The 15,285-nt window shown below is 41.2% G+C and overlaps 1 protein-coding gene across 2 annotated transcripts in view; it reads right to left on the reverse strand.

Annotated features, from left to right (window-relative positions):
• The window catches only part of UBE2V2 (ubiquitin conjugating enzyme E2 V2), a 60,550-nt gene extending 46,071 nt beyond the window's left edge, over positions 1-14,479 (reverse strand). The window contains exon 1 of one of the 2 annotated variants that reach the window (XM_025922486.2): positions 14,343-14,479. In XM_025922486.2, coding sequence (XP_025778271.1) covers positions 14,343-14,358 — 16 coding nt within the window. In that variant the 5' untranslated portion in view covers positions 14,359-14,479. Of the gene's footprint in view, positions 1-13,954; positions 13,974-14,342 lie in introns of those variants that run through there. The other variant, XM_086695507.1, reaches the window with a different exon arrangement.
• Positions 14,480-15,285: the final 806 nt, after the last annotated feature.

Raw genomic sequence — 15,285 nt, forward strand, 5'->3', positions numbered from 1 at the left:
GAGCCTGGAGCCTGTTTCCGATTCTGTGTCTCCCTCTCTCTCTGCCCCTCCCCCGTTCATGCTCTGTCTCTCTCTGTCCCAAAAATAAATAAAAACGTTGAAAAAAAAAAATTTAAAAAAAAAAAAAAAGAAACTAAAGGTGAGACTGGATGGCTCAGGTGGTTAAATGTGTGACTCTTGATTTCACAATCGTGATTTCACAGTTGTGAGATCAAGCCTCTCTCTCTCAAAACAAATAAATAAAACTTAAAAAAAAAAAAACCTCTCTCCCTTTCCCTCTGCTCCTCTCCCACTTGTACTCACCCTCTCTCTCAAAAAATAAATTTTTCTTAAAAGTTTATTTCTTCACTTTCAGAGAAAGGGGGCAGGCAAACAGGGAAGGGACAGAGAGAGAGGGAGAGGAAGATTCCCAAGTAGGCTCCATGCTGTCAGCGCAGAGCCCGACAAGGAGTGTGATCTCACAAACCGTGAGATCATGACCTGAGCCGAATCAAGAGTCTGACGCTTCACTGACTGAACTACCCAGGTGTCCTGATAAATAATTTTTCTTTAAGTAAAAAATACTACCATTAAACTATATGACATATATCTATTTCGGACATTAAAATGTGTCTTAGAAGTGATGAAACATGGTAAATAAAAACATCTGAAAAAATTTCATATCAAATATTTTACATCTGAAGCATCTCTACTATACCTTCAAATACAGGTGGAAAAACTTCTGGAATACAGACTCTGTCAGTGAAGACAACCATGAAAGCAGATACATTCAAGATTCAAATACAATGCAGTGAGTTATTAGAGAAGTCTTTGCTCAGATACACTATAGATAGCTCAGTAAGATAGGTAAACCAAGGGAGAATATATTAGTTACTTAATATTCTCCAGGAAAGCAGCTAACAATGTTTATTCCAGAAGTAGGAAAGGACATTTTCTTTAGAATAAACTAAGAAGTGGAGATCCAACAAGGTGGAGCAGCAGGGGGACCCGAAGTGCCCTCGTCCCTCAAACACAGCAGTGTTGAGGCCAAAGGACTTTGAATTCCAAGAGTCCGGGCTCCAGAGTGACAAAGACGTCTCTGGGGGCCCACGGGGACAGACTGGCAGGCCACAGGTAGGCGAGTGCGAACTGCAAGATTAACCAAATCGCACAGGCACGGAGGGGCGGGATCCCCTTCTGCAGAGAGACAAAGGAAGAGGAACGGAGGCTGCAGAAGCACAGGAGTGTATCTGGGGGAGAGAAAAACCACCGACCCGGCGACAAAGACCCAACCCCTGACTGCGGGGCCTCCTCCGGACTGGGGCCGGCCGCCCTGCCCTGTTCGTGCACCTGGGGAGAGGGGGGCCAGCCCGGGGCTCGGGAACTAGTTCGGAAGCCCAGTCTGCGGTGGAAGAGAGCGGTCCCCTGCCCTGGAGTGCCGTGGGAAGAAGGGGCTTAGCCGTTCAAAGGCAAGCAGCTCTGCCTGCGACCGCCAGCCAGAAGCCATGTATCAGGCCATGTATCGGGCCAAAAGCCGGGTGCAGGGAGCGGGCTCCTTGAAGACATCAGCATGTGAATCCCAGCCGAGCACCAGGGGGGCACGGGAGTCGTCTGAGCGGGACAAACCGCCTGGACGGAGCCCGCGGCACTGCGACGATGGCCTGAACAGAGTGGTGTGGGACACCCAGTCCGTGGAGGAGTCGCCATTTTTCCCCCCCATCACCAAGCTGGGGCCTCAGGGAAGGGACAGCGGGACCCGCCACACCAAACTACGCCCCTCCGCACACCCCTCCGCGTGTGCTAAGCTAACTGTGGTTCTCCTGGAGCTATATTGACGCTGATGAACCAGACGGCCCCTCCTCCAAACCAGCACTGCCACCGCTTCCAAGGCACCCAGTGGTTTTACATTTATTCATTTAATTATTGGACAATTAATATTATATATATATATATATATATATATATATATATATATATATTTCCTTCCTTTTCTCCTTCTTATTTCTTCCCTTCTCTAGTCTGGTTATTCTGGTTGTTGGTTTGTTTGAGCAGACACCTTCAATCTATCGCCTTACGCCTGTTCTACACCTCCTTCTGTATTTCCCCTCTCCCTTCCCCGCCTTTCTCTCTCTCTGCATTAAGCCGTTTAGTTTCTCTGCCTGGTCAATTCTGTTTTCCTTTCTTTTTCCCTGCCCCTCATGTCTCTCTTTGTAAGGGATAAGTCCTCTTCTATCAAGAACAGCCTCACCCTATTTGTTGTTCTGCTATAGCTGGTGTTTTGGGTTTTTTTCTGTTTTGTTTATTTGTTTTCTTTTCCAGGACTACTTCCACGAACAACTCAAAGCACACCTGGTGGAGGGTCCAAACCATCACTCCGAGTAGGGAGATAAAGCAGCCAGAGTCAAAACAACAGAGACCAAGTAACACACTCTAAAAAACAGCCCCTGAAGGGCCAGGCCCTGGACAGCGTTACGACCCCTCTTTAATACAGTAGTGTTCGCAGGAGCAGGACATGCAACAAGCTTTTAAAACACATAAGGGACAGAAAACTAGCCAAAATGACAAAACGGAAGAATTCTCCTCAAAAGAAATTCCAGGAAGAAATGACAGCTAAAGAATGACCAAAACAGATATAAACAATATAACTGAACAAGAATTTAGAATACTAGTCATAAGATTAATCACTGGGCTTGAAAAAAGCATACAAGACAGCAGAGAATCCACTGCTGCAGAGACCAAGAAACTAAAAAATAGTCATGATGAATTAAAAAATGCTGTAAATGAGGTGCAAAGTGAACTAGAGGCAGTGACAGCGAGGACTGAAAAGGCAGAGGGGAAAATAAGTGATATGGAAGATAAAATTATGGAAAAATATGAAGCTGAGAAAAAGAGATAAAAAACTTCTGGACCACGAAGGGAGAATTAAGAGAACTAAGGGATTCAATGAAACGTAATAATGTCTGTATCATACGAGTTCCAGAAGACCAGAGAGAAAAAGGGGCAAAAGGTGTACTTAAAGAAATGACAGCTGAGAACTTCCCCAATCTGGAGAAGGAAACAGACATTGAAATCCAGGAGGCACAGAGAACTCCCTTCAGGCATAACAGGAATTGATCTTCTGCATGACACATCACAGTGAAACTGGCAAAACACAGAGAATTCTGAAAGCAGCTAGGGACAAATGGGCCTTAACCTACAAGGACAGACACATAAAGGTAGTAGCAGACCTATCTACTGAAACTTGGCAGGCCAGAAAGGAGTGGCAGGAAATTTTCAATGTACTAAGCAGGAAAACTATGCAGCCAAGAATCCTTTATCCAGCAAGCCTGTCATTCAGAATAGACAGAGAGATAAAGGTTTTCCCAAACAAAACTGAAGGAGTTCACCACCACTAAACCAGCCCTACAAGAGATCCTAAGGGGGACTCTGTGAGTGGAATGTTGCAAAGACCACAAAGGACCAGGGACCTCACTACAGGGATGAAAGCTACAGATAACACAACAACTCCAAATCCCTATCTTTCAATAACAACACTGAATGTAAATGGACTAAATGCTCCAATCAAAAGACATAGGGTATCAGAATGGATAAAAAAAACAAGACCCATCTATTTGCTGTCTACAAGAGACCCATTTTAGACCTGAAGACACCTTCAGATTGCAAGTGAGGGGATGGAGATCTATCATGCTACTGGAAGTCAAAAGAAAACTGGAGTAGCCATACTTATATCAGACAAACTAGATTTTAAACTAAATGCCATAACAAGAGATGAAGAAGGGCATCAGATAATAATTATGGGGTCTATCTATCAAGAAGAGCTAACAATTTTAAATGTCTATGCAATGAATTCGGAAGCACCCAAATATATAAAACAACTACTCACAAATGTAAGCAATCTTATTGGTAAGAATGTGGTAATTGCAGGGGACTTTAATACTCCACTTACAACAATGGACAGACCATCTAGACAGAAAATTCAAAAAAGAAACAATGGCCCTGAAGGGTACACTGGACCAAATAGACTTGACAGATATATTCAGAACTTTTCATCTTAAAGCAGAGTACACATTCTTCTCGAGTGCATGTGGACCATTCTCCAAGATAGATCACATACTGGGTCACAAAACAGCCCCCAATAAATATACAAGAATTGAGATCATACCATGCACACTCTCAGATCACAATGCTATGAAACTTGAAATCAACCACAGGAAAAAGTTTGGAAAACCTCCAAATGCATGGAGGTTAAAGAACATCCTACTAAAGAATGAATGGGTCAACCAGGCAATTGAAAAAATTAAAAAATATATGGAAACAAATGAATATGAAAACATGACAGTCCAAACCCTTTGGGATGCAGCAAAGGCAGTCCTAAGGGGAAAATACATTGCAATCCAGGCCTATCTTAAGAAACAAGAAATATCCCAAATACAAAATCTAACACTACAGGGGCGCCTGGGTGGCGCAGTCGGTTAAGCGTCCGACTTCAGCCAGGTCACGATCTCGCAGTCCGTGAGTTCGAGCCCCGCGTCAGGCTCTGGGCTGATGGCTCAGAGCCTGAAGCCTGTTTCCGATTCTGTGTCTCCCTCTCTCTGCCCCTCCCCCGTTCATGCTCTGTCTCTCTCTGTCCCAAATAAATAAACGTTGAAAAAAAAAATTAAAAAAAACAAAACAAAAAACAAAATCTAACACTACACCTAACAAGAAGCAGAACAACAAAGGAACCCCAAGACCGGAGGAAGACGAGAAATATTAAAGATCAGAGCAGAAATAAACAATATAGAATCCAAAAAAAAACAGAACAGATTGATGAAACTTAGAGCTGGTTTTTTGAAAAAAAAAAATGATAAGCCCCTAGCCAGACTTCTCGAAAAGAAAAGAGAGGACCAGGGTACCTGGGTGGTTCAGTCGGTTAAGCATCTGAGCCATGACTCTGGCTCAGGTCATGATCTCGCGGTTCATGGGTTTAAGCCCCACATTGGGCTCTGTGCTGACAGCTCGGAGTCTGGAGCCTGTTTGGCATTCTGTGTCTCCTTCTCTCCCTGCCCCTCCCCTGCCTGCACTCCATCTCTCTCTCAAAAATAAACATTAAAAAAGAGAGAGAGAGAGGACCCAAATAGATAAAATCACAAATGAAAATGGACTTATTACAACCAATCCCTCAGAGATACAAACAATTATCAGAGACTACTATGAAAAACTGCATGCCAAACAGGGCAACTTGGAAGAAACGGACAAATTCTTAAGACACCCACACACTACCGAAACTCAAACGGGAAGAAATAGAAAATTTGAACAGACCCATAACTAGTAAAGAAATTTAATCAGTAATCAAAAATCTCCCAACAAATAAGACTCCTGGGCCAGATGGCTTTCCAGGGGAATTCTACCAGATGTTTAAAGCAGAATTAATACCTATTCTTCTCAAGCCGTTCCAAAAAACAGAAACAGAAGGAAAACTTCCAGAATCATTCTATGAAGCCAGCATTACCTTGATTCCCAAACCAGACAGAGACCCCACAAAAAAGGGGAATTACAGGCCAACATCCCAATATATATAATTCAACAGCATATAAAATGAATTATTCACCATGATCAAGTGGGATTCATTCCTGGGCTGCAGGGCTGGTTCAATATTCGCAAATCAATCAATGTGATACATCACATTAATAAAAGAAAGGATAAGAACCACATGACCCTGTCAATAGATGCAGAAAAAGCATTTGAAAAATACAGCATCCTTTCTTAATAAAAACCCTCAAGAAAGCTGGAATAGAAGAAACACACCTAAAAATCATAAAAGCCATATACAGAAAGCCCAGAGCTGACGTCATCTTCAATGGGAAAAAACTGAGAGCTTTCCCCCTGAGATCAGGAATACAACAGGGATGTCCACTCTCACCGCTACTGTTTAACATAGTGTCAGAAGTCCTAGCATCAGCAATCAGACAACAAAAGGAAATCAAAGGCATCAAAATTGGCAAAGATGAAGTCAAGCTTTCATTTTTCACAGGAGACATGATACTCTACGTGGAAAACCCAAACAACTCCATCAGAAGGCTGCTAAAACTGATACATGAATTCAGCAAAGTTGCAGCATACAAAGTCAATGTACAGAAATCAGTTGCATTCTTATACACTAATAATGAAGCAACAGAAAGAAAAATCAACAAAGTGATCCCATTTACAATTGCACCAAGAACCATAAAATACCAAGGAATAAGCCTAACCAAAGATGTAAAAGATCTATATGCTGAAAACTACAGAAAATGTATGAAGGAAATTGAAGAAGACACAAAGAAATGGAAAAACATTTTATATTCGTGGATTGGAAGAATAAATATCATTAAAATGTCAATACTACCCAAAGCAATCTACACATTCAGTGCAATCCCAATCAAAATTGCACCAGCATTCTACTCAGAGCTAGAACAAACAATCCTAAAATTTGCATGGAACCACAAAAGACCCCAAATTAATTATTGGGGTACTACTGAAAAAGAAAAAGTACTATTGGAAAAGAAAACCAAAGCGGGAGGCATCACAATCCCAGAGTTTAGCCTCTACTACGAAGCTACAATCATCAAGACAGTATGGTACTGCCACAAAAACAGACACATAGGCCAATGGAATAGAATAGAGAACCCAGAATTGGATACACAAATGTATGGCCAACTAATCTTTGACAAAGCAGGAAAGGGTAGCCAATGGAAAAAGACAGTCTCTTTAACAAATGGTACTGGGAGAACTGGCCATCAACCTGCAGAAGAATGAATTTAGACCACTTTCTTACACCATTCACAAAAATAAACTCAAAATGGATGAAAGACCTAAATGTGAGACAGGAAACCATCAAATCCCTAGAGGAGAAAACAGGCAACAACCTCTTTGACCTCAGTTGCAGCAATTTCTTGCTCAACACATCTCCAAAGGTAAGGGAATTAAAAGCAAAAATCAACTATTGGGACCTCATCAAGATAAAAAGCTTCTACACTGCAAAGGAAACAATCACCAAAACTAAAAGGCAACCAACGGAATGGGAGAAGATATTTGCAAATGACATATCAGATAAAGGGTTAGTATCCAAAATCTATAAAGAACTTACCAAACTCTACACCCAAAAAAACAAATACTCCAGTGAAGAAATGGGCAGAAGACATGAATAGACACTTTTCTAAAGAAGACATGCAGACGGCCAACAGACACATGAAAAGATGCTCAACGTCACTCATCATGAGGGAAATACAAATCAAAACCAAACTGAGATACAACCTCACACCAGTCAGGCTGGCTAAAATGAACTAATCAGGAAACAACAGATGCTGGCAAGGATGTGAAGAAACAGGAACCCTCTTGCACTGTTGGTGGGAATGCAAACTGGTGCGGCCACTCTGGAAAACAGTGTGGTGGTTCCTCAAAAAATTAAAACTAGATCTACCCTATGACCTAGCAATAGCACTGCTAGGAATTTACCCAAGAGATACAGGATGCATAGGGGCACTTGTACCCCAATGTTTATAGCAGCACTTTCAACAATAGCCAAATTAGGAAGGAGCCTTAAAGCTCATCAACTGAACAAAAGATAAAGAAGACGTGGTTTATATATACAATTGACTACTACTTGGCAACGAGAAAAATGAAATCATGCCATTTGCAGCAACGTGGATGGAACTAGAAGGTATTATCCTAACTGAAATAAGTCCAGTCAGAGAAAGACAGAGACCATGTTTTCACTCCTATGTGGATCTTGAGAAACTTAAGAGAAGACCATGGGAGAAGGGGGGAAAAAATAAAAGAATCATTAAGGGAATCATTAATCAATAAAAGAATCATTAAGAATCATTTGCCTGCAACACCAAATTTGTGCTCACAAAAAAATCTGTGTAAACGTATAATGAGATTTAGCTATTAATATCAATTTTCTTGAGGCGCCTTGGTGGCTCAGTTGGTTAAGCATATGACTTTGGCCCAGGTCATGATCGTAAAGGTTCAAGAGTTGAAGCCCTGCATTGCCTCTCTGCTGTCAGCACACAGTCTACTTCAGAATCTCTGTCCTCTCTCTCTGTCCCTCCCCCACTCCTGTCATGCTCACACTCTCTCAAAAATAAACATTTAAAAAACACACATATCAGTGTTCTTAAATTTTTTGTTATTCTTTCAACGCAATCATTTACATCTTAAAACATGTAGTGTTAAGTACTTACAATGTCATTAGACCCTATGAACTGTCTTCTCTTCATCCTAATGGTATTTATTTATGAAATCACATTGTTAGGTTCCCACAAAATGAAAGCAAACAACGTTTATACAGTGCAATACAGAACCAGTTATCAAAGAACCTGAAATCAAGAAACTACCTCTGGACTCAACATCTAGCTAAGTAATCTTGAGAAAGTCATTTCCTATCTAAATTTCCATAGCTCATCTATAAAGTGAAGCCTAGATGATCCATAATGTGCTTTCCATTACAATTATTATTTCAACATATGTAAAGACCTACACAGGCTTTCTCTCCTGTGATCCGAAACTTTGCTGAGTTCTAACTTAAACTGAATATAACATTTGCTTTTATACAAATCAGCTACGACTTTGTAAAGAAGAATAAATCACTCCCAAACCCAGTCCTACAACTGTAGGACTTTCTTACCATATTATCTCAAAGATTTATTTATAAAAACATCTCGGGGCGCCTGGGTGGCTCAGTCGGTTAAACGTCCGACTTTGGCTCAGGTTATGATCTCGCTGTTCATGAGTTAGAGCTCCGCAATGGGCTCTGTGCTGACAGCTTGGACCCTGGAGCCTACTTCGGATTCTGTGTCTCCCTCTCTCTCTGCCCCTCCCCCACTCATGCTCTGTCTCTCTCTCTCTCTAATATAAAACACAGAAAAAATTTATTTATATAAAACATTCATTCCTTTTAAAAAAGTCCAATACACTTGAAATAAACTTTTGAACACTGAACTTTATTCCATTTATTCTAGTCTACAAGCCTCACATATCCACTTTGAAGTTTTGTGTCAAACAGCTCCCCAAGTAATCGGTCAAGTGGATGTTTCCACTAAGGATAATCTTTCCTTTTCATAGTTTCCATTTGTATGGCTTTCAGTCAGCATGGTTTAAATACTACCAGTCCCCCAACATCACGGATGAAGCTTCAGTTAGCACAGTCCCCTAACCATGAGTAATCACATTAAGTACAAATTCTGTTGCAAGCTCCCCAGTCCACAAATCACTATGTAAATAATAGGTGAGCATCCTAACCAGTGGCCAATCGCTTCACATCTTTCAAAGTCAGTTGGTGATGGGTCCCTGCACATCTGTGAGTCACATACAGACAGCAAAGCTCATAGTAGTGTGCCGGTAGTAAACCCATGTGACATTCTATAAAAATAGCCAGAAAAACAAATTAGCCAACAAAGATCAAAGTGCAGCAAAGAAAAAACTGGTAACACTGATGTGAAATGTGAATCAAATGTAAATGCAGTTATAGAAAAAAACACGCAACTGGAAGTGTTGGGAAGACTCTAGATGAGCAAACACTCAAACTGTGTGAATGGGGGCTTATGGATGTAAATGAGGAAGGCAGTTACAAGAAAAGGATGGCCATGTTCCACACGAAGTGAAAAACTTCACAATAAAGGAAATCTGAGATTATTTCCAACATCGAAAGCACAAAGGATAAAATACTGGAAGTGATTCAAACTGAGGAGTACGACAATTATCAAAGCACAGAAAAGATGCTTGCTCCACATCGTAAGTGTACGATGAGAAGAAAAAGTCAAGCATTGTTCAAACTACTCTTGACAAATTTTTTACAAATAAAACATTCCAATTCTTAACGTCTCGTTTTTAAATTACAGTACTGAACAAATATTAGTTTTACTATTTTTTTTCATTTTCCTAAATACTTATAACCACAAAGAGTTTTTAATATCTAAGCAAACATTTTCAAAGGTCACGGACTAACAGTTTTTCTTAGTAAGACTGCTTTGAACAGTCTCAGTCTGCATGGTCATTTTTACCATCCTGCAGTATTGTGCAAAGGGATGAATGCACGTACAGCAAAGGCTGTACGATTTAATCATATTGTCAAAAACAAACATGTATCAAGAGGATCCAGGTTGCTAACAGACACAGAAAAATCTATCAAGCCAGTTATTAAAGTCTCAAGAGGGAAATGTACTAGACTACTACAATTTGGCTCTTATATTGTCCAGGTCCCGGGTTCTATGTTATGATTTACACACCACGCACACCTCTTCTGATGCCACTCCCAAGTTCTGCCTGCATATGATCATCTTGAAGATAGGGAAAACAAAATCATGTGGTCCAAGCTTTCACAGAAGGGATGGGGAAAGCAAGGTTTAAGAGATTCAGCGGCAGGCCTAGCATGCCACACTAATCTGTCCGAGGCAGCAGCGGAATTAAAGCACTGCTAATCCAGTTCTTGTTCCAGTATGCACAATGCTGCCCACTTCTGAAGAAGGTAGTAAGTTTTACTCATCGTTTCGTTTTTCAACCTTATGGCTTACACAGACCTACTATCAAAGACAAAAATATTCCGTTCTTTTCTGAGTCTCTCGTTATTTAAAGATATTTTACAATCATCTGCATTCAGAGATTAGAACCCCACTAGTGTAACTCAAGTGATGAAAAATTTTATTTTTTTTCCTTTTTTATTTTTTATTTATCTTTTTAATATAATTTATTGTCAAGTTAGCCAACATACAGTGTGCTCTTGGTTTCGGGGACAGATTCCCAAGATTCATCACTTACACAACACCCAGTGCTCATCCCAACAAGTACCCTCCTCAATGCCCATCACCCATTTCCCCCTCTCCTACGCCCCCATCAACCCTGTTTGTTCTCTGTATTTAAGAGTCTCTTATGGGTTTGTCTCCCTCTCTGTTTGAAACTATTTTTCCCCTTCCCTTCTCCCATTGGTCTTAAGTTTCTCAAGTTCCATATATGAGCGAAAACATATCTTTCTGTGACTTATTTCACTTAACATAATACCCTCCGGTTCCATCCACGTTGTTGCAAATGGCAGGATTTCATTCTTTCTCGTTACCAAGTGGTATTCCATTGTATATATAAACCACAACTTCTTTAAGTGATAAGAAATTTTAAATTTTCATTTAACAATGTATCCTGGATGGGATCCTGAGACAGAAAATGAACATCAGGTACTCCCATGTACAATCTTCTCTGTACTATCTTCACAACTTTACTGCAAAATTAAAATTATCCTAAAATTTTAAATTTATTTTTTAAGAAAGTGTGGCACGTGCTTTTTCATCTAACAGTAACTCTTTTATTAGTAGTGGGATCTAATTAAATTTTTGAATCAAAGGTACTAAATGTACTAATAAATTTCTATTCCTTAAAGTAGTGGTTCTTAAGCCATGTCCAGTGAAATCCTCTTGACCTCCAAAGGTGACTCTGCCTCTTGGAAACGGGGGAGCTAGCCAGTGGGTCTCCACCACAGCCCAACTTCCATCCACAAGAAACATCTAAGTGTGAAACAAAGATTCTGCTAGAAAGAGAAGTGTGAAAGCCACTCTCAAGCCTAAAAGGGAGTAAGATTCATGATTGAGGAATATTTCAAACTGCACAGTTCCTCATAACAGAAAGAACACAAGACTGAGAACAAAATATAAACAAAAACGCATATTTTAACCTTGAATCCATCACTAACCAACTGTATAAAATCTTATAATATTTTAGCCATCATTTTTCTCGTCTGCAAAATAAGAAGACCAAGGGCACCTGGGTGGATCAGTCAGCTGAGCGTCCAACTCTTGATTTTGGCTCAGGTTATGATCCCAGGGTCCCAGGATTGAGCCCCCATCGGGCTCTGCACAGAGCATGGAGCCTGCTTAAGATTCTCTCTCTCTTCCAGGGCACCTGGGTGGTTCAGTCGGTTAAGCGTCCAACTTCAGCTCAGGCCATGATCTCATGTCAGCTGTGCTGACAGCTCAGAGCCTGGAGCCTCTTTAGGATTCTGTATCTCCCTCTCTCTCTGTCCCTCTCCCACTCATGCTGTCTCTATCTCTCATAAATAAATAAACTTTAAAAAAAATATTTTTTAATAAAACTTAAAAAGAAAGAATCTCTCTCTTCCCCTCTGCGCCCTCCCCTCTTACATAAAAGAGGATCAAATGGTATGGCAAAGTATGTTTCAGCTTAAAAATCTCAGGCTAGCTGGAATTTTTTCTCCCCAATTTTTCTTCTAGTAAGAGGAAGGATAAAAGTATATGACTTAGATAATGTACATTAAAATATAATGCCTTAATAAGGATCAAAAATATTTGTCAGCTATCTCTTCTTTTTAGCCTAGCAAATAACTATTTTTATCAAGATTATTTCGTCTTAAATAAAAAACATGTATATTATTCTTTAATGATTTTTTTTCAAAGTTTATTTTTTTCTTATAATCTCTATGCCCAAAATTGGGCTCGAACCCACAACCCCTAGATCAAGAATCCCATGCTCCTCAGAATGAGCCAGCCAAGCACCCCAAAACATGTACATTACATGACCTAGCTCATCTCATTTTAAATTTTAAGCTATATTTATTTCACAAATATACAGGTACTATTTCCCCACAAAGAATACAAAAGTATAGCTAACAGAAAGTATAATTTAAAAAGTCCAAAGCTGCTTCTGCACTCGTCTTCCTCTCAGTTCAACAATACTGTGAATTATGTAAGGCATACAAAATGAATAAACAGAATACTGAAATTGACCAAGACAAGTTTTGAGCAATAGTTTCAAAATAAATTTCATTGAAAAAACTTCAAATGCCTAAAATACATCCTTATTAGTTATGCTAAGGTATCATATTTCATAAATCTGAAAACAGGATGAAAATATAACAATTGTGATGATGAAATATAAACTAGAAAATACAGGCTTCCAAAGTATAAGGAAATGTGCCAACAATCAGCAACATCTTTATAACTTATATTCGACTTCTGTAAAAGATAACTGAAAGTGGATAACGAAAAGTATCTGCCACCAGTAACAACTAATATTTGTTCTTTTCAAAATATTTCCACACTCTCATATGTATAATGTTGGGGGGGGAACATGTTTAAATAAACAATGCAATCCACAAAATGAAAACTATCAAATTAAAATGTACCATTTTATTACTAAATTTTCAAGAACCCATAGTACCAAGCACAACAAGAGGGATATGGCCCGATTCGCAAGCACGCTGGATTTCCGACAGCAAGTACAATAAAGTTGTAACACTAAAATCTCATTTTTAAAATAATCCTTTTTACTAATACCTCAAGTATGCCGAAATACTCCCCAACGCTAAAACTGGTAAAGATCCTATCACCTATGACACCTGTACACATTAAAGATTAGACTTAAAAGACATAACTTTCCATTAAAATGTATATTGAATGTATCCCAAGGTATAACCTTACAAATTCCAATAACATATACTGCAACCTTCCACTTTTTAGCACATATACATTTAAAATTTTGTTTTATTATGCAATGATGGCATGAAATATTAAATCACACTGTTCTATAGCCTGGTTTCAATTGTAATTAGGAGAAATGAAAGATCAGACGTTAAGTAGTAAAACTTAACATTTTCATTTTAACATATCGTAAAATGGTTAAGTTTCGAAAATCTCAGTATTAATATTTAACTTCAAAGTCTGTGCTCGTTGGACACCAAACACTGTACTCAGTACGAAGAGAGGAGTTGAACAGTCTAAGAAACAAACCACTTCTTAAATTGGCGTTTTCTTGCTCTATGGTTTTATTTTTCTTGCACTACACTTTTGCCCTTAAATGAATAAAAATAACAACACGTATTCAGCCAGGTAAGAATGATCATCATTTCTCCCTTATTACAAACAGCAACAGTCCTCTTAGTCCTCTCCTCCTCCACCCATATAAAGGCAAGTCCAACAGAACGGGACCCCCCTCGATCCAGGACGCCCCTTACCCGAAACCCTTCCGTGCCCGAGGTTGACACTGCCCACCTTGGGCCTCCTCTCCTCCCTCCCACACTGCCCTCCGCTCAGCGATCTGACCCGCACCCGCTAGCCCCTGCGTGTACGCCCGCGCCGGAGCCACCCCGCCCCCAGCTCGCCGGCGCGCGGCCGACGCGCAAGCACGACCCGCCACCCCCGACGGCCGCCCCGGGCCCTCGGCGCCGGCGCCCGACCCGCCCAGACCCTCCCAGCTCCCGGGCTTCGCTCCACGGGTAGCACGGTGTCCGAGAAGGCGCACTCTGGATTCTCCCACACGATCAGTGCCCGGCCGCCAGCAGCAGGCGGAGGGGCAGAGCCGGGTTGGAGTGGGAAAGCAGGCAGCCCAGCCCGGGAACCGACCTGTGGAGACCGCCATCTTCTCCTGCAGCCCGACGCAGCCGCCTGCACGCACAGCGACGTAACGCGCCACTTCCGGGAGCGCGCCGCCCCGCCCCCCGCCCCGCGGCTTCCCGGCCTACGTCACCATAGGCTCCGCCCCCGTCGGCAAACGCTCTAGCCACCTAGCCCAAGGGCGTACAGGGCCTTGCTGTGGTCTGGATGTCTTCCTAAGATTATACGTGGATTCAAAGCAAAACTTAAAGTTCATTAGGAGACCGAGTTGTGGCGGTCACCATAATGTAAAGCAAAAAGACAACGGGAAATCTTTTTTTTTTTAAGGCATGTTCTGTGAAGGGAGGGGGAAAAAAAATTTTTTTTTTTTTAAATAATTTATTAAAAGGTGTGTGCAGGGGCGCCTGGGTGGCGCAGTCGGTTAAGCGTCCGACTTCAGCCAGGTCACGATCTCGCGGTCCGTGAGTTCGAGCCCCGCGTCAGGCTCTGGGCTGATGGCTCAGAGCCTGGAGCCTGTTTCCGATTCTGTGTCTCCCTCTCTCTCTGCCCCTCCCCCGTTCATGCTCTGTCTCTCTCTGTCCCAAAAATAAATAAAACGTTGAAAAAAAAATTAAAAAAAAAAAAAAAAAAAAAAGGCGTGTGCAGGGGTGCCTGGGTGGCTCAGTCGGTTGAGCGTCCGACTTCGGCTCAGGTCACGATCTCGCGGTCCGTGAGTTCGAGCCCCGCGTCGGGCTCTGGGCTGATGGCTCAGAGCCTGGAGCCTGCTTCTGATTCTGTGTCTCCTTCTCTCTCTGCCCCTCCCCCGTTCATGCTCTGTCTCTCTCTGTCTCAAAAATAAATAAATGTTAAAAAAAAATTTTTTTAAATAAAAAAAAATAATAATAAAATAAAATAAAATAAAATAAAAGGCGTGTGCAGCGAGGCTTCAGTCCCAAATACGGCAGGCATGTGT

Source organism: Puma concolor, chromosome F2 (genome assembly GCF_028749965.1).
Source record: "Puma concolor isolate L17-30 chromosome F2, mPumCon1.1.hap2, whole genome shotgun sequence".
Taxonomy (NCBI): Eukaryota; Metazoa; Chordata; class Mammalia; order Carnivora; family Felidae; genus Puma; species Puma concolor.